At 38.4% G+C, this 23,160-nt stretch overlaps 2 protein-coding genes across 5 annotated transcripts in view; both read right to left on the bottom strand.

Annotated features, from left to right (window-relative positions):
• Positions 1-1,162: 1,162 nt before the first annotated feature.
• LOC149499784 (N-acetyl-D-glucosamine kinase-like) lies at positions 1,163-10,153 on the bottom strand. The gene is made up of 3 exons (XM_089738753.1): positions 10,131-10,153; positions 3,239-3,422; positions 1,163-1,333 (listed from the first exon to the last, which is right to left on the bottom strand). The coding sequence occupies exons 1-3, from the start codon at positions 10,151-10,153 to the stop codon at positions 1,163-1,165; spliced, it is 378 nt and encodes a 125-aa protein (XP_089594879.1).
• Positions 10,154-10,773: 620 nt separating this feature from the next.
• Positions 10,774-23,160, bottom strand: part of Oamb (Octopamine receptor in mushroom bodies) — a 130,230-nt gene continuing 117,843 nt past the window's right edge. For 2 of the 4 annotated variants that reach the window (XM_028181216.2, XM_028181215.2), the window contains 7 exons: positions 20,038-20,274; positions 18,897-19,107; positions 17,180-17,345; positions 16,044-16,320; positions 15,368-15,585; positions 13,885-14,046; positions 10,774-12,982 (listed from right to left, as the gene is read on the bottom strand). In XM_028181216.2, the coding sequence (XP_028037017.2) occupies positions 12,979-12,982; positions 13,885-14,046; positions 15,368-15,585; positions 16,044-16,320; positions 17,180-17,345; positions 18,897-19,107; positions 20,038-20,274 (1,275 nt within the window). In that variant the 3' untranslated portion in view covers positions 10,774-12,978. Of the gene's footprint in view, positions 12,983-13,884; positions 14,047-15,363; positions 15,586-16,043; positions 16,321-17,179; positions 17,346-18,896; positions 19,108-20,037; positions 20,275-23,160 lie in introns of those variants that run through there. The other 2 variants (XM_028181217.2, XM_089738921.1) reach the window with 2 other exon arrangements.

Consider the following 23,160-nt stretch of genomic DNA (forward strand, 5'->3'; position numbering starts at 1 on the left):
CGAGTGGGTGGCGCATTTACGTTGTAGATGTCGCGAAGTTCGCAAAATAAAGAATTTTAAGTTATTACTATACATTCGTAAGAACATAGACATACTTAGTTTCTTGGATCCATTGAGTTGTTTTAGTAACATCAATCTTCAAATTCTCTTGACCGTCTAAAGCACCGGGTCTGTAGTTTAATAAACTTTTAAGGGTTCGATTCTTTGAGCCCTAAGCATTCCGTATGTTTTTTAATTGCTTAAACGACTGAAGTAGCTCAAGGCTAACTTACAAAAATGAGGTCTGTGTTCTAGTTTTACAGTACAACGCCTGCCCCACCCTTCAAACTGTAACGTATAATTCATTCACGGTGGAAATGAGGAGGTTTGTACCTCCCACTGCGGGATCAGAGGACGCCCTGCCCACCAGCAATTACACAAATTATAATATTTATGGGTTTCAATTTTTATTACACTATGTCGCATACCTTACATCGCGGAAGTCAGTAGTGAACATAAAAAAAAACAAAGCGAAATATTAAAAACAAAAACAAAGTAGAACTGGCGGTCTTATCGCTAAAAGCGGTCTCTTCCAGATGGCTATCAAGTGGACAAGAATTGTTTGGAAACGAATTACAACGTGGTGTACCTATCGATTGGCATATATCTATACTGATATTATCTATACTTCTATACTAATCTATACTAATATTATAAAGAGGAAAGATTTGTTTGTTTGTTTGTATTAAATAGGCTCCGAAACTACTTAACCGATTTGAAAAATTATTTCACTGTTTGGAAGCACACTATTCCCGAATGACATAGACTATATATTTTTTTTATTAGGGTTCCTTACTCCACTCCACAATAATGTAACCCAAGGTGTAAAAATACCTAAAATATTACTATAAACTATTGATGGTAGAATAAAATAATGCTCTACGACTTGCATATGTCTAACTATTATAGTTACGCCGCAATAAGTGTTCTTTTACTTTTTAAAATAAAACAACGATGTTGAAATTTTTATTAAAGACCCGGGCGGAGCCGGCCGCTAGTTTATATATGCACACACATTATACACAATATATCTAAATAGATGAAGTTTTTCATTTGAAAAATTGGTACCTGTTTGCGGGATTCGAAGGCTTTAGGCCACGACTACTTTAAGACATTCAATTGATCACTCACCAGCAATAAGAACCATGCCTCCGTCCGGTGCTCCAGTGAAAAGGGACCCAGCCGTGTCGGACGCCGCATACACCGCTTTTGCACACATCGGATCTAAGTCTTTGACCCTGGCCACTAATTCGGCATTGCTGCTTTCTTGTTCACAGCCTGATAACGTCAAACCCTGAAGAATAAAGTAAATTTTATACGTTTAATTAGAAAGGGAGCAATTTGCATCGTGTTTTTTTTTATTGCTTAGATGTGTGGACGAGCTCACAGCCCACCTGGTGTCAAGTGGTTACTGGAGCCCATAGACATCTACAAATCTACAACGTAAATGCGCCACACACCTTGAGATATAAGTTCTAAAGTCTCAGTATAGTTTCAACGGCTGCCCCACCCTTCAAACCGAAACGTATTACAGCTTCACGGAAGAAATAGGCGGGGCGGTGGTACCTACCCGTGCGGACTCACAAGAGGTCCTACCACCAGTAAAATTTTTATGATTGAAAGATTACTGGTGGCCCGAAGGCCTTTCCAGTTTCACCAGGACAGGTGGGCGAGCAAATGCTCAGCCAGGAGGGGTGGGTTTGCTAACAACTACCCGAGCGCCTCCGAAGGAGATGTAACAACTCAAGAGGCATTGCTTCGTGAATGAATCTACTACCCGATACCGCTGAGAAGATCCGGCGAGAAACTCAGCGGGTTGATGCATAGGTTAGATTGCACGTCGACCTCTTTGTCGAGTTCGACGATTACGGTTACCGGGGTTGCTTCGTGTTTTGAGTGTAACACGGTTACCAAATATATTTAACACGTTAACTGCTATGTAGGTCATCAGGGCCCTCCGTGACGCAGTGAAGTAATTAAGCCGTTTTCTGTTACTGAGCGCCTGGAATGCCCAACTCTTTACCTTCTTTTGTTTTTAATGTATATTTTAGACTTTTAGGTCTCTCAGAAATAGATCTTCGATTTCGTCTTGCCTAGTCTTCTAGATATTCCGGCGTCTCAGTAAGAAGGTTGAAGACAGAAATCGACGTAATTACTTCAGTGCGCCGCGTCTATTATATATTATAATTATTATTTAGTTTTAACACAAAAACGCTAATAGCAAATCGAATTAAAAACTAATTTAAGCTTTAGTACCCTACTGATATCCGTCAGGATTACAAGAGAAAATTCACAAACATATTGTATTGTTATCGATCTGTGATGCGAGGGCAAATTTTCAAGTCATTTGAACTTCTTGGAATCGGTGAAAATGATGTTCAAAGCTTCCATTATATACACATATAAAATCCTAATGTTTTAAATTCAACACTGTCGCTAGTTGAAAAACAGCTCTTGGCTCCCATAATTTGTAATGTTGATATTATTTTTATTATATCGAAAGGTGCAACATTACAGAAGAGTCATCTAAAGCAGCCTATCCCAAAGTGGGCGATAACGCCCCCTTGTGAGCGCTGCAGGCCTAATGGGGGGCGGTAAAAGACCCAGAACAAAATTAGGGAATTGCGTAGAGGCTTGGGAGGCGATTTGTAATTTCAACTAAGAGGACTCTTAGACACCGACTGAGCAGCTCTCGCTATAGTGATTTTTTAAGTAGGTGAAAAAATGGGGGCGCTAAAAAACTTCTCAAAGTGGGCAGTAGGTAAAATAAGTTTGGGAACCCCTGATCTAAAGTTTAAAATTGGGAAACAAATATCATAACAAAAAAACATTTTCGGCTATTTGAAAAAAGTATCTTAACAATAAAAAAGTTCTTCAGTTATTTCAATGGAGTAAACTTAATTGAAGATCAATTAAAAACATCGAACTGTTGATGCTAATACCAAATAAAAAGTACCTTTAATTACAAAGATCGCTTAAACGAAATAGCCTTACACCCCCCCACCCCCTATATATGTGTATCGGCAAATTCAGACAAGATACATTAAAGTATGTACGAGTCCATTCGACTGAATTTACTGCGCAGTTGGTGTGATTCACTTCGATTAGATAGCTAAAATTTGCTCATTTTATAGTTATACTCCAGATATATGTTTTGGTACGTCTAAATCTAGGTCACACAGTTCACTTTTGAGCTTACCAAAGAATCTAGAGCTTGATCTTTGGGGATCCCTGCGTCTTCTTTGGCCTCGTGCAGCATGCTTATGATCCTATTGGCACATCCGTCTATTCCAAGAGTCCAATGGTTCGTGCCGAGACCTTTAGCTCTCCCAACAACCCGTCCAGTTTCGTCGCATATCACAAGGTTCGAGTGAGTTGCTCCTCTGTGGGAAGAAAGTTTATATAAAAATTATTATTTAATAATATAAAGCTAAGCAGTTTGTTTGAACGCGCTAATCTCAGGAACTACTTTTCCGATTTGAAAAATTCTTTCAGTGTTGGATAGCCCTTTTGTTGAGGAAGGCTATATAACATCAAGGTAAGACCAATACAAGTGGAGCACCAATAAAGAATGTTTCAAAATAGGGCTTTAAATAGCTCCTTAACATTCTATAATTCAAAAATAACTTCACTTTCTACGTAAATGAAGTGGGGGTAAAATTTAGCGTTATGCTAAAGTAACTATTCCACGCGGACGAAGCCGCGGGTAAAGGCTAGTATAAAAATAAGTAGCCAAAATATACTACATTACCTAAGCACTAGGATCTCCCAACGAATTCTACTGGTAGGTTTATTGTTTAATGCAGGAATAAGCACTAATATTCTGCCCATTCTATCGTAACGTTTTTGAGTCGTTATTCAGTACAATCGAAACTCACGTTTTAAGACGGTTTTTTGTTCCTACCTATGTGGAAAGCCTTGAGAAGATATATCAGCATTACCGAATGAGTAGGTGAGCTCACGGGGCTCAAACCTGGCGAAGTTGCTACCACTGACCCTAGCAAGAACAGTGTTCCGCAGAATCTACCACCGGATCGGAAACGCGACCTACTGAGAAGATCCGGCGAGAAACTCACTGGGATGTGTCTGTGAGTTAGTTTACTCGCCGAGCCCTTCGTCGCAAGGGACGGGTTCGACGAGAACGATAACCGGAAGACGGGTACTTTTACATCGTAATATCAGTAACCAAGTGACCCGTGCTTCTCCCTCAGTCGTCCAATAATATAAAAAATAAGGAAACGATTTTGAGCCCCGCGTAATCTGTTGTATAGTCATCTATCTATACTTAAATAAAAGTGCGTGTAATCGTGGTATAAGTCTGGTCATTTACAAGTATCAGATAAGTAATGTTATATTATATTAAAAAGGCAATAAAATGTAATCTGTGTTCGTTATCTGAACGGTAAACAGAACGTACCTGATCGAACGTTCTGTGTTGGAATAACTTTTTTTTCATACTATACTCAGTACCTAAGAAATAAAAACTAAAAAATGGACCATGGAAACGAAATGTACAATCTTACGTTCTGATTTGAAAAATGAGATAGCTGTTAGTGAATTTGAGAATGATTTATTTAATAGCTTAGATCTTTTTTCAATGTATATTAATATAGGAACAAAATGTATGGATGAATGACAGATATACTTAGGGCATGACTGAGTGAGAGAGATAGGAGATGTTGATTTCGAAGGTAAGAAAGACAGCGAACGAATATTTGACATATAGTTTTCTTTTAAACGAGAGGAGGAATGAGGGTAGTTACTGAACGCAACGGTAGCCAGACGTAGATGTAACTCGGAAGACGGAAGACGTATATTTAATTTACTTTGCTTTAATAGAGACGGAATCAAAATCAAGTTTATGTGAAGCAATCAACTGTTTTATTAAACCAAACGGAATAGAGGACATCAATTTAGATTTCGATATGACTAATGATGAATGCACCTAATCTCCACCGGTCACTGTTTTCGTCGAACCCTTCGCTTGCGATTCAGGGCTCGGCGAGTAAATTAACCCTCAGACACAGCCCACTGAGTTTCTCGCCGGATATTCTCAGTGGGTCGCGTTTCCCATCCGGTGGTAGATTCTGCGGAACACTGCTCTTGCTAGGATTAGTGTTAGAAAATCCATCAGGTTAAAGCCCCGTGAGCTCATCACCTACTCACTCAGTGAAGGAAACTCGCTCAGGAAAAAGAAACCTAATCTCCGCACGAATAGGGTCCAAATTAGTTCCAATGCTTCAGAGACGTATTTAAAAGTGCTTGGCCATAAACTGCAGATAGTAAGACCTACATAGTACTTATCGTTTTAGTCGTTTATAACATTTCAGTGTTTTCCGCTAACACCACTGCAGATAAGCCATTTTATTGTTTTAATGTCTTTTGTCACGAATACCGTTACAAGGTTGCATTTCGCGTGCTAATATTCACGTTTACATTTTAAAACAAACTAGTGTTCCCCCAGTAGTCGAAATTAGACTATAATTAATTGAAATTATAAGTTTGAACATTATTAAGGTTATATTGTCAAAGACTATTCTATAATCACAGATTTCGCCAAGACTACACTATCGACAAATAATAATTAAAGACAAACAATATTAATCTATTGTCAATTTGATTACAGACTTTAAGGAATAACAAAAGTTTGACAATAAACAAATATTTTGTATGCGTGTGTGTGTGTTTCAAATACATAGTAGTGTGTGTAATGTTTTCTTTATTAATTGAATGTATCTTTTATGCATTATTTTAAGAAAATATTAGCATTGTGCACTTCTTCTCTATATTCTCTATAAGTGTGGAAAATTTTATACTCCTCCGTCCGCGCAATTTTCGTAAAAAGGGATACAAAGTTTTTGCTTCACGTATTAATATATAGATTTATAAGCGGATACATAAAAAGTTTTAACACAATACGTTACCAATGTTGTAGGAAGTAACTTAGTTTTTTTTAATTGCATAAATGGGTGGACGAGCTCACAGCCCATCTGGTGTTAAGTGGTTATTGGAGCCCATGGACATCTACAACGTAAATGCCGCCACCCACCTTGAGACATGAGTTCTAAGGTCTCAGTATAGTTACAACCGCGACCGTACTATAAAACCGAGGTATAGAATTGATGTTTCGAACTGGGTAGTTGCATTTACGTTATTGTTAATAATAATAATTGGACTCCGGTAACCACTTAACACCAGGTAGGTAACGAGCTCGTGCACCTATCTAACCAATACAATAATTATGTATTTAGTTCTTTCGTATCTAAGTATTTAATTCTATTCGAAAATAAAAAGAATGGCGCGTAAATGAGAAAACACGTGAGAATGTCAAATTCCAAATTCAAAATGTTCTTTTTTTTTAATAACAGTTTTTACGGCCATGCGGTGCATTACTCAACCACAGGCCCATTCGTCTCAATCTATACTAATATTATAAAGAGGAAAGATTTGTTTGTTTGTTTGTTTGTTTCGAATAGGCTCCGAAACTACTGGACCGATTTGAAAAATTATTTTTCCATTAGAAGCCGACATTGTCCCTGATGAACATAGGCTACTTTTTTTTTTTTTTTTGGTTTTTTGTGTGTTTTAATGTTTCCGAAGCGAAGCGAGGGCGGGTCGCTAGTAACTAAATATAACTCAAATTATCAAAAGCATAATATTTTTAAACAACAGTTTTTTTTCTACCTGCCTAATCGTTGGTAGCCTAAAGGGATAATCCAACTACGCGCGGACCAGATAATAGCTATCCGTTATTTGTCGATATTCTAATACAATTTCGTCAAAGGTCAAGTTCGCCTTATCGGTTCGGTAACAATGTCGATAAGCCACAAACAATAACAACTCGCTTTGTGTTTGGTTTTATTTTCGGATTTCCTGATAATCGTTTTTTTTTTTTATAATGTTAATTAAAGTGACCACAGAACTTCGCACAAACATCTCCATTCTTCAAGAACTCTGCATAAAGCAACGTCTTTCGGCGCTTGTGCATAGGTGCATATTATCATTTTTTGGGCATATCTCCAAGCGAAGAAATATCTCCATAAAGCGCCTTGCCGTTCAGGGCAAAGTAGAAGGCACCAGACCATGAGGAAGGTTGGCCATACTATGGACCGATAAGTCAAGTCAGCAGTTGGCGGTTGTTTGCACGAGTGTACCAGGATCATCACAAGCCAGGAGTAATGGCGATTGCTCGTGAGACGCATAGCATCTGCCCACAGCAATGATACTAAATGACGACCGCGACCGCTCTGACAAGAGTGATACGACAAACAAACAATTTAAAGTAATCCTATCCTGAATCCTGATCGTACAGGAAGTTAGCTCAATGCTAATTGTCTTATAGAACGGTTTTCCCACCACTGAAATTGGCACGCATGACAGCTTAGCGATAGAAATGAGGAGAACCTCACTACCTCACAATGAGTTCTACTTGGACTGAACTACCCACAATAAGCAATTAAAAAAATTAAATTAAAATATCAATTCTTCATTGAACTGGTGAATTTTTTACTGGTAGGACCTCTTGTAAGTCCGCACGGGTGGGTACCACCACCCTACTTATTTCTGCCGTGAAGCAGTAATGCGTTTCGGTTTGAAGGGTGTGGCAGCCGTTGTAACTATACTGAGACCTTAGAAATTATATCTCAAGGTGAGTGGCGCATTTACGTTCTAGATTTCTATGGGCTTCAGTAACACACCAGGTAGGCTGGTGAGGTCGTCCACCCGTCTAAGCAATAAAAATAAATAAAAATATTTAGCAGTAAATTTTTTTGCGTAAATTTTATTAAATATATTAATCGTTTATAAGCGATCGTTAGTCGCATAACAAAAGTCATAATGTAGGACAACCGGTTTGCATTACTGATTAAAGGTTATTTCCCTTGATTCCTATCACCCGCAGACTGATAGCTGGTGACATCAGCTGCCACTCTGTCGCGTTGATACTGAACATCCTTGAAAAAGTAAGAACATAATATATTTTGATACCGTTTCCACAAAAAAAGAAGTTAATTTCCGTTTATTCTGGTCTGTTCTTAGTGTCAACATTATATAAATTAAATACGGCTTACACCTTGAGTGGGATGAAATTAATTGCACTTGCAAAGTGTGTACGAATTCTTTAGGTGATATTAAAAATACGGGTCTTCATTTAAAGTTTAAGTTAATCTTTACCTACCTCTCTAGGTCTTCAAATGAGTATCTATAGGCTTTTTTTATTATTTTTATACCCTAAAAACCTAAAAAAGATCCATAAACATTTCAAGATAACAAAATTATGTTAAGTCGTTTTTAAGCTGTTTAATTAAGTAATCTGATAACCTATTTTTAAATTAATAAAAGTTGATTCAAAGCGACTGCATCATTTTCTTCTTTTTTCCGTATGGCAATTGGCTTCGGATGCCATTGGCGTCAGCATTGAGTTTATGACAACGTCTTCGGTTAATTATATTTTTATAAATTTGAATGAGCATTAACCTAATGAAACAGACCGGATTTTATCAAAATATGAATCAAACAAAGTTTGTTTCATTTTCCCACACTCGTGCAGTTTCACAACGCTTATTTTATATCCTATTTATAACCCAACATTATTACACGAACTTGAAGAATCACAAAATTAATAATATAAAAAACAACATTCACCCGACTTATTTGTTCGCATTCCCGCCAAAAAGGCCTAAAGTATTAAACCTATTCCATATACCTACATACTTTTTTTTCGTATAATATTTAATAACTTTGACACATTTGACAAAATATTTTTTTTTTTTTTTTTTTTTTTTTTTTTTTTTTTTTTTTTTTTTTTTTTTTTTTTTTTTTTTTTTTTTTTTTATGATTGAAAGGTTACTGGTGGCCCGAAGGCCTTTCCAGTTTCACCAGGACAGGTGGGCGAGCAAAGGCTCAGCCAAGAGGGGTGGGATTTGCTAACAACTGCCCGAGCGCCTCCGAAGGAGACCTAACAACTCAAGAGCAATTGTTTCGCGCATGAATCTACTACCGGATCGGAATCGCGATCCGCTGAGAAGATCCGGCGAGAAACTCAGCGGGCTGATGCATGGGTTAGGTTGCACGTCGACCTCTTTGTCGAGTTCGACGAGTACGGTTACCGGGGTCCCTAAGCCTGCCCCTAGAATTAGAGCTGAAGGCATCTAATGCAAAGGTTATTGGATCTGATGGATCCGTAAGGACGTGTCTAGGGCGTCGACGGTGACTGGCTCCTGCATGATCAGGATTCGGGGAGTAGTCAGCGGCGGCAACGATAAGGCGATTATCATGACGCATAGCCTTATCGAAGTATCGTTCCGACGCTGACTTCATGTATTTCCGAATTGATTCGAGGCCCAGGTCGTCGTGTAGGTCAACGTTCCTCACGAACCACGGAGCCCCGACAGCTAACCTGCAAAAGCGGGATTGTAGGGATTGGAGGGTGTCTATGTGTGTGCGGGCCGCGTGAGCGAACACCACACTCGCGTAAGTCATGACGGCAAAATAAAAATAAAAATACTTTGTACCAAATCTCACTAAGCTTCAAATATATTTCTACTAGTTCATAAATCGTTCGAAATGTGGAACTTTTATTTACAAATTCATTACAAAAGCAATACCTAATTTCAAGGTCGACACGATCGTGTCACATACCACGAATTCCAAACTTAATTCAATCAAAATTGCACTGTATGACTGCTTGTTAAAATGGGTTTTTGACTGTCCTTAAACTGTCGGTGTGGCGAGTCGAGCCGCTTGTATGAACCGCTCCGATTGGTTGAAAAGTCATTTCTGTTTTATCAACATATGGTTTGTTTTGTTTAGTTTCCCTAATACTAGATTACATGCGTATTTTCACTTATATTGTATAATATAATAATTTTAAATTACGTCTTGTGTATTATTAAAACTTGGATTTTATATATAACATGGTTTAAATTAATACTAATTAAAATGAAATTTTATTCAAACACCATTGACATTTTCGATACCCCGATCGACTGCTTGAGGATCTAGGAAAGGTAATTGAACCGCTTCAAAATCTAGGCTCAAGGCACGCCTTTCTATTTTCAACAATAGTGCGTTTTTAATAAAACTAAACTTACCCCTCTACTCCACCGAAAAACATTGTTGATAATTAGAAATAAACTTGACTAAGCCGAAAACAGGTTGTGATCTTAATTACAATAATTTAGGTATTAATATATATACTAAACTAGAAAAATGTTTACGGACGTTTTATTTCAAAAAACAATAACACTCCTCACGGCAGCGATCGCCAAACTGAATAAAAAATTTAACGATGAACGACACGAAGTAATACGAACTAACCCGAACGGCGCGAACAACATCCGAACAGAAGTTCATTGACGTTTTCGATTGAATAGGGTTGAGAACGTAACATAGAAAATAGCAGTTAAAAGCAACAACGTTAAAACAATGTTTAGCATGCTAGTTTAATTACCATAATGAAATGATATTTACTTAGATATTAAGTAATTATTTGTCTTAGTGTAGCTTGTTATTTTATTTAGCCAATTCGGTTAGTGAAAAACTATGATCAGTAAAACACAAACTTCCGATCTAAGCCCTGCCTGTGGCTTAGTCATTATTATCCCATTCCGTCAGAAACCGATTTCATTGTAGTATTGTTCGTAAATCCACATAAGTAATATTTAGGGGCTCTTTTTTATTAGTTTATAAAACAATTATGTAATGAACTTTTAGAAATGGAATTAAAGAAGTCACTTTTGTAACATGATATTTATTTACATATATAACATTACAATAATACTTCAAATTTTCACACAGTAATACAACATTAATCTAATATATTCTATTAAAACATCAATTTCTTCATTTATCCGAGGAACGCAATTGAGATCATTATGAATATTATAGTAATTCATATCTTGTATGTTAAACGGCTGCTGAAGCAAATCTTCCAACTTTCCGTTTAACTGTATTTTTGCCTCAATTAAGTTCGTTCGTTCGTCTTTTAGTGGTTTTATAGATAGCTTTTTCAGTAAATAAAAAACGACTAGTAATTATGGCATGTATGGAATAAAAAAATTAAAATTGATTCTAAACAATCAATAAGTGAACGCAATATATTATATTGAGCTCAGTGTGCTTAGTGCGAGTTTTTTAACGTTCTTGATAGCGTAAAAGTTAGCTCATATTTGTATGGAATGGGATCGTTTGCCACTAGGGGCGCTGTTCCAACTGCATATAAAATTGGTTTAACTTTTACGCTATCGAGAATGTTAAGAAACTCGCACTAAGCACACTGCTCTCAATGGCAAACTTAGACCAATGATTAATCAAGTGCATTTAGCTTGCGCTACGTGGTGAGCAACCAGATTTACAACCAAGGTGAAAAGATACTTTAAATAATTCAACATCAACACAGATGATACCTTCACAATTTGGATTGGTTACTCGTACTTTTTTCTAAAAGGGGTTTGCTTCCACCAATAGATATTGCAAACAAATCATAAAGGTTATTTGTAGATTTCCTTCCTTCTTAGATCTCAATTTAAACGTGTTAAATGGCATCGACGGTTTGAAGAAACTGAAATGCTATTTTTCGTAATAATAATATTAAGAAAAATCGGACTTTTCACTTTTAACTTATGAATCGCTATGCGTGCGTGTACTTTAATAAAAGCAATCGACCTTTTAAGCTTTAAAGGGCTCTAAGTAAGCTGACATTATCATTTCAAGGTCAGAAATATAATTATACTAACCGTGTGCTTCCTAGTTTCTAAGTAAAAGTGGTTCATCGTCAATTATTATTTATTCCTAGTTGATAAGATGCATTGTAAGACCATATCAAAATTGAGTGTGTATTCCAAAAATACTTTTTGCTAGTTTTCGGATCGTTGATAAAAGCATGTAAGAGAAAGTAATGTGGTTCTATAGTTGCATAAAAGCTGAATATTATACGTGCGTGTCTTAAAGAACAACCGCTTCATGACCCGAACGTAATTAGTCCTGAATTTGATAGGTATACGACGGGCGTGGGTGAAGCTTCGATTCGCCTTGGCAGCAAGACTGGTTTCTCGCCATGTAGTACAGGATCAAAGCGTGTGAAATTGTTTTACAATAAATAGAGGTGTTCTCATCTCATTCGCCGGTTTTTGGTATCACTACATTGAGGAGGAATAGTTGTTAAAGTAACAAAAAAAATTCTGGATTTGTTGAAAGGCAAGATTTTAATTAGGATTTCGAGGCTTTTTAATAAAATACCTTCGGAAACAGTGACTAGAAAACAAAGTGCAACAGATACATAGATAATACATTTGTTTTACATCCCTAGTAATTTTTTATTCACAAATATCAAACTATGCAAAAAAAATCTTGATTTAAGTTTAATAATTGGAAGATAGTAAACAGAACTCACAATTTATAATCAAGTATATAACACAAGGACAGAATACAAAAAACAACTCAATATCCCAAAACAAAACCAACTGTTTTGGATACGGAAGATATACAATATTCATTACAAAACATTAAACGTCGGGAGCAATGCTTTTATGAGTTCAACCAAATAATCATAAATGTAGTACAATCCTATATTACATTAAAGTATACGAGCCAAATATGTTTAAATTAAGAAAACACACAATAACATTAGGTACATAAATCTGACAGTCTTTTTTTTTAAATCATCTTTCAAAAACTTTAAAATACAATATCAATTTTTAATAAAGCTATTTATATACATTACTTACAATTTTAAACATATTTAATAGAAAACATTTACAATAAACCTTTAGATATACATTCATTAAAGATGATGTTAATTATTTTTCATGTAGTTTAAGTAGTTGCTATATTTTTTTGCTTTTTGCTAAGTAATTGTAGCTAGCGTTATAACAGCTTTTTTTTTCACACACATGCGACGGTTGATTGGAACTGCGGGTGTTGCCGTCGCATGGTTTGACGTCACCTGAGGAAATTATAAAATTGATTTGAATTGAGCTGCTACATACTGTAATTATATTTATTATAAAAAACTATTCCCTATTTATCTATACATGTAAAAATGAATTGCTGTTCGTTAGTCTCGCTAAAACTCGAGAACGGATGGACCGATTTGGCTAAATTTGGTCTTGAATTATTTGTGGAAGTCCAGAGAAGGTTTAAAAGGTAGATAAATATGAAAATGCTCGGAATTAAATAAAAATAACAATTTCGGACGGATTCCTTTTGTTTGTTTTAAGTTTATTTTATACAAAATTTAGGTCTTTTATTTATCGATTGAGGCACTATGAAGTCTGCCAGGTCAGGTAGTTTATTATAAATAAATTGCTCATGTATGGTATGTACCTGTATATATTTGTGTATTTATTTGTAATTTAATATAAATTTCATTGCACCTACCACTTTTACCCTGCACTACCTTTAGTTGACTGGTAGAGAATGCCTTAGGCATTAAGTCCGCCAGTATAAATTTTAAATAAAATGTAACAAAAAATAAACTAATAGGCAATAAAAATTCATGAACGTGAATGAATTTTACGTAAGCGTCTATGTTTACAACAAAATGACGTCATAAGGTACCAAGTGCCTAATCAACAGTAATAAAAGTGTGGTTAAGTGGTTACCGGAGTCCATAGACATCTACAGCGTAAACGCGCCACCTACCTTGAGATATAATTTCTAAGGTCTCAGTATAGTTACAACGGCTGCCCTGCCCTTCTAACCGAAACGCATTACTGCTTCACGGCTGAAATAGGCGGGGTGGACTCTCAAGAGGTCCTACCACCAGTAAAAGTCTCAAGTTGTTCAGGCACTTTTTCGGTTTACTTGTTACTATTTAAAAACAGGCGACAATAAAAACCCTGGCACCTTTCTGCCGCAGTTAGAGTAGTCTGACTAGGTTCCTGCTCCTCCAAAGAATGTGAGTGCACTGGTCTGTGGTTGGGACGCCTCGCGGAGCCTTCGTCGGACTCCCGGCGTGCCCCGCCCCCACCGCAGAAGCACTTGCAGATAATACGTTTGAACGCGAATCTGCGGACGAATCGAAATAGGCGCTTATATTTTTATCACATATTTGGGTGAACCTTAAGCGCGTCGTGGGTAAATCCATATTTGCAGAAGATATAATAGAAAATGCGTGTTGATCTGTTAGAATCAGTGTTTTTTAAGTTTATTGCATAGTTAGGTGGACGAGCTCACAACCCACCTGGTGTTAAGTGGTTACTGGAGCCCATAGACATCTACAACGTAAATGCAGAAATAGGAAAAATCATGGTACCTATTCGTGCAGACTCACAAGAACTTCTACCACCAGTAATTATGCAAACTATAATTTTGAGGGTTTGATTTTTATTACACGATGTTATTCCTTCACCGTGAAAGTCAATCGTATCATTTGTTAAGTACGTATTTCATTGGAAAAATTACTAGCCGCCTACGGGATTGGAACACCGGTGCATCGCTCGACACGAATGCACCGGACGTCTCATCCACGACCATTAGGCCACGACGACTTCCAAAAATTTGTTAATATTAATAAATTTCAAGGAACAATATTGTAGCTATATCTTTTTGTTTTCTACATAAAAGCTGGTAGCCTCGGGGGTATGTTTCAGTTACGCACGATTTGCTTGACTAGTTCACAGGGCTGAGCATAAGAGAACTTGCTAACACTAGCCCTAGCAAGAGCCAAGAGCAACGTTTTGCTGAATCTACCAATGGATCGGAATCGTGATCCACTAAGAAGATCCGGCGAGGAATTCAGTTGGTTTTCTGTTGTAGGCTATGTTACATGTCGAGCTCTTTGAAGAGTGCTTGGAGTGTCTAAAATCCCAGAGTGGATCGTGAGGACCCGATATCACAAAATTCTAAAAACAACACGTTACCAATAATTGTAACAGTGAAAAGCCCTTTGGAGGACTCGACAAAGTTCCAAGACTCGACTGTGCTGCTATATTTAGTGAAATACTCATCCGAGCGCGTCTTGGCGTAACTTTAGTTTCCAAATTGTCGTTCAATTTCCTTATCGGTTAAACTTATACGAAAAAAAAATTAATTTTCTGATCCATACTATCTGGAGCCACTGCGTTCATCGACATTGCGTTTCCAGATATATTTTTTGCCACATACCATCTGGCTTTGCAATGAGCTCCCTTCCACGCTGTTTCCGAGCGCTATGACATATCCTTCTTCAAACGAGGCTGGTGGAAAGTACTTAATGATAGGCCGCAGCTTGGCTCGGCCCCTGGCATTGCTGAAGTCCATGGGCGACGGTAACCATTCACCAACAGGTGGGCCGTACGCCCATTTGCCTACTAGGGCAATAAAAATAAATAAACGTTGAAAATTTTACCGAAAATCTTTGGAGAACAGGGCATAAATAAGTGGATTGATAGCCGAGTTGCAGTATCCCAGCCAGAATAGTACGGAGAAGACTATGGGAGTAACGCATTCGCCACAGAACGCCCGGACCACGTAGACGCTGAAAAATGGCAGCCAGCAGAACACGAAGCCTCCGACTATGATGCCCAGGGTTTTTGCTGCCTTGGTCTCCATCTTAAAGCGCTTCACCTGAAAAAACGAAGAAAATTTCGTATCTTCTTCGGCTTTCGCAAATCTTAGAAGTAATTGAGCTTACTTTTGCGGTTTGATCCCGCATTTTCAAAATTTTTTTATTGCCTATATGAGTGGACTGGAGCCTATAGACAACTACAACGTAAATGCCGCTACCCTCATTGAGATACGATTTCTAAGTATAGTTACAACGGCTGCCCCGCCCTTCAAACCGAAACGCATTACTGCTTCACGGCAAAAACAGGTAGGGTGTTGGTACCTACCCATGCGGACTCACAAAAGGTCCTGCCACCAGAAAAAATGAATCAATTGTCATTATAATACGAGTAACACAGTTTTCATGGTCAAAGACAATAAACTTGCTATACGTCGACTTTTGAGTATTATGCTAATTACCCACAATCAATTTTGCGTTTAATTTTAATTAGAAAAAACAACAGTCAATCATAATTTACCTGTGCTTTGATATTCCTCTTCCCCATGCGTCGAGTTCGTGGCTTGTCGTCATAATCATCGTACAAAGGTCCGGGATGTAAATGATGCGAAGGTCTGACCCTGAGTCTGCTCTCAGTCAGTTCCCTTCCGTCTCTCTCGTAATGAACCGCATACAGAGAAGGACTTGGAGATCGGCTGGGCGACCGAGAATTCTCGTGGGCCGGACAGATTTGTTCCGTTGACGGATAAGAGACGGATATTTTGACTTTCTCGTGGGCCCGGCGAGCGCTTGAGTGCCTGTAATGTAACTAAAACGGTTTATCAGCCGTTTGACATTCGGGACTATTTTGGTAATTGTATGGGCCGTTTGACATTCGGGACTATTTTGATAATTGTAACAAGAATTTTCGTGGATAATGTTTCAGTATTATTACATTATCAATGTTCATTTTGTTTTTTTTATTATTTTGCGTACTCTCCGAAGTCTGATTAATAATAATACGTAAAAATAATAATTAAGGTGGCAAATGCATAAATTAATATAAACGAAATATATTTTCATAGAATCACAGTACTTCAAATAAATGTAAAGAATTATATGAGTAGTAAAAAATATTCGCGGAAAATTGTCGATACCGTGAGGTATGTCTAGGCGAGTGATCTAGTTACAGCGGTAACGGTACGTTTTTATTTTTATTGCTTAGATGGGTGGACGAGCTCATAGCCCATCTTGTGTTAAACGGTTACTGGAGCCCATAAACATCTACCACGTAAATGCGCCACCCACCTTGAGATTTATGTTCAAAGGTCTCAGTATAGTTACAACGGCTGCCCCGCCCTTCAAATCGAAACGCATTACTGCTTCACGGCTGAAATAGGTGGGGTGGTGGTACCTACCCGTGTGGACTCACAAGAAGCCCTACCACCAGTAATTACGCAATTTATAATTTTACTGGTTTGATTTTTATTACACGATGTCATTCCTTCACCGTGGAAGTCAATCGTGAACATTTGTTGAGTACGTATTTCATTAGAAAAATTGATACCCGCCTGCGGGATTCGAACACTGTTGCATCGGTAGATACGAATGCACCGGACGCCTTATCCTTTAGGCCACGACGACATCAAAATTGTGGTAATAAATATGTGATATTACCTTCTAAGTCGTTCTGGAGAGGCGCTCAGCGACGTGCTTGTGGAGTGATTCGAGGCAGTTGACAGAGGTGAGCCGTGAGGACGATTGGATCCTCTGCCGCGATGTATTCGCAGCGTGAGACGATTGTCATCGAAACGACTGCCCAGCCCTCTACCTGAGAAGTAAGCTAAATAGGCTATTGTGCTAATTGAAACGAACCAGAATGAGATATTTATGGTGCACCTTAAGAATTGCAAGCCCATAGAAACTGTAACGTGAATACAGCCTTGAGATATGCTGTAGAAATTTCAATTTTATTTTTGGAACGAAGCTCCTTATGGAACGATGCGGAGGGGTACTCTAACCGGGAAAAAACGTCCGTAACGTAAAATTTTTATTAGTAATGCACACAGTGTACGACTTAACTTTGTAATAACGTACAAAAAATAACATATTTTTTATCATTCATTGATCACGATCTCAAAGCGTTCGTTTGCGCAATATACTAATTCTTATGCAAACAACCGTGAATGATGTGCACCACAATAAGTTCGCACGTTACCGAATGACCGTGGGTTGTTGCGAAACCTCCTGTTTTATTTTCTTTATACCTCGAATAGAACTTAAAATTAATATTTTTTTAATAAGGAACTTCGTTTCTATCCGGTGTCCCACGACACCACACATCTTTTTTAACGGCTAAACTGGAGCAGTATGCAATTTCACCTGATGATGAGTCACGATCAGGTCAAATTGCACCAAGTGGATAACCCAACGAAGAATGACGTCAGCTCGTCGTAAAAGTCATTCCAAATTCCTATTCAGCATGACAAGATGAGATACTATGCTATCCTCATAATGTGGTATAAGGACAAGAAGAAAAATTACATTAGATGCATTGTACCATCAGGAACTCCAGATTATGGATCACAGTAGACTAGTATAATATTCGCGGCTTCTCATTCTGAAGCGAAGTAATCCTGCGTTTAGGTAAGTGTGCTTAGTGCGAGTTTTGAACGTTCTCGATAGCGTAAAAGTTAACTCAAATTTGTATGCAGTTGGAACAGCGCCCCTAGCGGCAAACGTAGACTTTGCTTTAGGCATTAACTTAGGCAAACGCTATAATAATATTAAAACACTCGCAATAAGTACACTGAAGCTGTGTTTCAGAGCTCATATCCTAATGTGGGTGGCGGTATTTACGTTGTTATCTGTGGTAACCGGTAACTATTAACAACAGGTAAGTCGTCAGCCCTTCCATATCCCTAAGCAATAAAAAGGGTGATAGTCATTATATAATACAATTAAGGTTTCGGTATTGCGATGTGTATATTCCCCTTTGAGCATTTAATGTAGAGCCGTTAGTTCTTATATTCGATTAAACACTGGTGGTAGGACCTCTTGTTAGTCCACGCGGGTAGGTGCCACCACCCTGCCTATTTCCGCCGTGAAGCAGTAATGCGTTTCGGTTTGAAGGGCAGGGCAGCCGTTGTAACTGTACTGAGACCTTAGAACTTTTGTCTCAAAGTGGGTGGCGTATTTACGTTGTAGATGTCTATGGGCTCCAGTAACCACTTAACACCAGGTGGGCTGTGAGCTCGTCCAACCATCTAAGCAATAAAAAAAATTAACAACAACATTTAGATGAGAGATTTTTTATAGTACAGCCTACAGAAATACTTCTTAATACTCTACATATCGAAATTCTCATACAAACCAATCTAAAAAAAATTCTCACCTTTAGTAGTTCTAAAGCCTTGATTAATTGCCTTGGTGGTTCTAACGGCAGCTTTGTAGATCCTCCAATAGAAGAATAGCATCACGAACATCGGGATGTAGAAGGAGCCCAAAGCTGAATAGACAACGTACCCAGCATCATTGGTCAACTCGCAGGTCCACTGGCACGGAGGATTGGGAGCCCAGCCTTCTTTATGGGTTCCGTCATCATCCTATGAACGAACGAATAGGGTTATGAGGAATGCTCTTTAAGACCTCATTATAAAATACACAGTCTAATCCGTAACTAAGTTAATGAGGATAGGACGTATTATAGGTACGGTTAAGCTTTTTTTTCCTAGATATTCGAGTGACTTTGAGAAGTCATACTTCATCACTAGGTCAAATTCACTAGGTGAGCTTACAGGGCTCTATCCTGGCGAATTTGCCAACATTAGCCCTAGCAAGAGCAGTGCTTCGCAGAATCTACCACCGGATCGGAATTCCGACCCATTGAGAAGATCCGGCGAGAAACTCAGTAGGCTGTACCACTATCCGCTTTTATTGAATTTATCAAATACACTTGAGTCTCCGACTTTACAATGCAAAGTAGTTGGTGGCATCCATGCTCTGATATATGTAAGTTCCCCCAACTACTTACAGCATACGTCAATATATATTTCACATCGACTTTTAGAAAGAGGCAATCGGCTAATATCGGCTTCGTAGTACGTTATCTCTGTCGGACGAAACACTAGCAGTGCGGTATCTAATAGGAGCCCTTTTTTTATATGATTGAAAGATTACTGGTAACCCGGTGGCCTTTCCAGTTTCACCAGGACAGGTGGGCGAGCAAAGGCTCAGCCAGGAGCGGTGGGATTTGCTAACAACTGCCCGAGCGCCTCCGTAGGAGACCTATCAACTCAACAGCAATTAGGAGGCCTCACTACCGCACTTGGACAACGCCCGACAAAAACCACATGGATGACAAATATAACGGTGTGCGACAAAGATAATGAGGCCGAAATTAGATGATTATGTCTTACCAAAGGTCCATGGGTAATGATTATCGGTAGGTACTATAACAAGAGGCAGGCCGGTGGCAGTGGTTAACATACAAAGAATTTTGTTTATTAAAATAGAAAATAACAAAAAACTCTCACCCTTTTATCCTTCCATCCTACCAGTGGCGGGAAACAAATTACGAAAGAGAGCACCCATAGACCGGCTATTAATGCTTTAGCCCGCTTCCTGCTCATGATGCTCGGGTAGCTGACAGGACGGGTGACAGCCACGTATCGGTCCAGGGATATTGCGCAGAGATTGAGAATAGAGGCGGTGCACATCCACACGTCCACGGCTAGCCATACTGAGCACCACACGTCGCCGAAGATCCAGACCTGAAGACAGAAATTAACTTAATCTTTACTGGTGGTAGGAGCTCTTGTGAGTCCGCGCGGGTAGGTATCACCGCTTCGCCTATTTCCACCGTGAAGCAGTGATGCGTTTCGATTTGAAGGGTGGGACAGCCATTGTAACTATACTAAGACCTTAGAACTTATATCTCAAGGTGGGTGGCGCATTTACGTTGTAGATGTCTATGGGCTCCAGGTGGGCTGTGAGCTCATCCACTCACCTAAGCAACAAACAAAAAAAAACTGCAGACATTATTTTCTTTAAAATGTTACTAGTCGAATCCGGACCGCTTTACTGGTGGATCTTTGATTTGAATTTTAATCCGATAGCTATCAAAATTCACAAACACCACCCGCTGGGCCAATCTTTAGATTTCCTAAAAATTTCATCGAAATTGGTCCAGCTCGTTATAGAGAAAATAAACACATAAACTTTTATATGATAAAATAAAATTTGGAAAGTAAATAATGTTCTCTAGCGATGCTAACGGACATATTACGTCCCCTTTTAGTAGCTTTTAAGTACTCTCACTGCTTCTTTATAGTTTAGGTAGTAAAATATATTAAGGCGCTATGTTATTGAACAAATTAAATAGTATAACCTGGCTCTTCTTTTTATTTCTATTTAACGGCCTTCGCCTTAAGATTCTAGGCTATGAGCAGAATTTAAAGTGCTTATATTATCAGTAGAACCGACAATGCAGCTGCCGCAGACGGTTTTTTGGGTGAAGACCGCGCATCGGCAAACATGCCAAATTTGGAACACCCTTGGACAGCTGAAGCGATGATTTGCGAAGAGTGGGCGGCAAGCAACGGATAAACGTCGCTTGTGACGAAGGGCTTGACGAGTAAATTAACCCACAGACACAGCCCACAGGGTTTCTCGCCGGATCTTCTCAGTTTTTGTTGGTGGTAGGACCTCTTATGAGTCCGCGCGGGTAGGTACCACCGCCCTGCTTGCTGCTGCTGCTACCTCGCCTATTTCTGCCGTGAAGCAGTATTGCGTTTCGGTCTGAAGGGTAAGGCACCCGTTGTAACTATACTGAGATCTTAGAACTTATATCTCAAGGTGAGTGGCGCGTTTTCGATATAGATGTCTATGGGCTCCAATAACCACTTAACACCAGGTGGGCTGAAGCTCGTCCACCCATCTAAGCAATAAAAAAAAAAGTGGGTCGCGTTTCCGATCCGGTGGTAGATTCTGCGAAGCACGGCTGTTGCTAGGGTTCGTGTTAGCAATGTCGTCAGGTTTTAGCCCCGTGAGCTCACCTACTAGTTAGGGTTACGCTGAAATAGCCTCTCAAGGCTAGGAAGGAAAAAAAAGCGGATAAAGAGCCGTCGCATACCGAACCAAGTGGTATAAATTGGGAAAGACCCATGTCTAGTGCTGGACAATTGTGAGCTGATAATCATGGTATCAACAGGGAGATCAAAAACAAATAACAAAACTCCACCCGAACAGATTTTTCTCTAGTAAAAACGCCGCGAAAAGGGTTTGCTAGCAAAATTTCAATTAAAAATTGCAGAAAACGAGGAAGTTAAAAAAAAAAAAAAAAACAGTTTCCGTATCAAACAACAGACGGCATGAAACAATCGTTTGCATTGTCGCTGACGAGCGACGCTTAAAAACCCATTAAAAACGCATTAATGCGTTCAAAGAAACCGTAGTTTTCTAGGAAATTAAAAAACACCCGTAAACATTTTACGTTTCATAAAATTTGCTGTACACAGGCGTTTTGGCGTTCCGTTGCACGCCATTATTTTCATTAATGAAGCCCCTTAAAATCCTCAAGGCAGAAGATGTCAATAAAGGGTTGAACTTTCACACACGAAAACAGTTCTTTTAGTCTACGGAGAAAGGGTCAAAATTGAAAAATGGGAAATGTTTTTAATACGTTCAAAATTTTAATGACAACCTTTTAAAGTTAATTCCGCATTCAAATGCAGTTCGCGTTTCCCTTTGCTTAAATTCTTTACTCTCTATTTTAGAATAAATATGAATTTGCGTATTAAAATGACCGGTCGGCTTGCGGCTGAATATTATAGAGATACTAGCTTTTGCCCGCAACTTGGTCCGCGTGGAATAGTTCACAAATAATGCTTTATTTTATTCCAAATTTGGTTAGCATAAAAAGCGTTATAGGGAGCCAACCTTAACATATGGGCATATGCTGTCGCAGACTTTTTTTTAGATCTTTTAAAGGGGAACAATTATCTCATACATTACTTTAGCGAAACTAACCGTTTCCGCAGCGCACGCAGTGGAAGCTCTCAAAAGGGAAAAAACCCCAGTTTTGAAACATTCTTTATTGGTGCTCCGCCTGCATTGATCTTAGCGTGATGTTATATAGTCTATAGCATTCCTCGATAAATGGGCTATCTAACACTAAAATAATAATTCAAATCGGACCAGTAGTTCCTGAGATTAGCGCGTTCAAACAAACAAACTCTTCAGCTTTATAATATTAGTATAGAATAATAATAAGGGTACATAATATTTATTATACGCATGTTATTTTTTTCATGTTCAAATTTAGTTCATATTGACTTATATTTTTTACTTTGGTAATTTTTTTTCACCTACGGATAGCGGTAATGCCTCAGTAAATTTTGTATCTAAACGTCTTTTAAAGGAAGATTGATTTTAGCGCTTAATAAATACGGCAGAAGAGAGTTTGTTCCAAAGGGTAAAAAGTCAGTTATGACGGTAGTTTTTGACTTTACATATTGAATAACTTAATAATTTTATTATTATACTAGCCGTAACCGCCCGCTCCGCTGGGCATTTAAAATTAACATTATTATTTATTTTCATTATTATTAGGGAGCCCCAGACTCATATAAATATTAGCCTTTCTATTAAATACATGT

The sequence above is a fragment of the Bombyx mandarina genome, chromosome 26, assembly GCF_030267445.1.
Source record: "Bombyx mandarina strain Sakado chromosome 26, ASM3026744v2".
In the NCBI taxonomy this organism is placed as follows: Eukaryota; Metazoa; Arthropoda; class Insecta; order Lepidoptera; family Bombycidae; genus Bombyx; species Bombyx mandarina.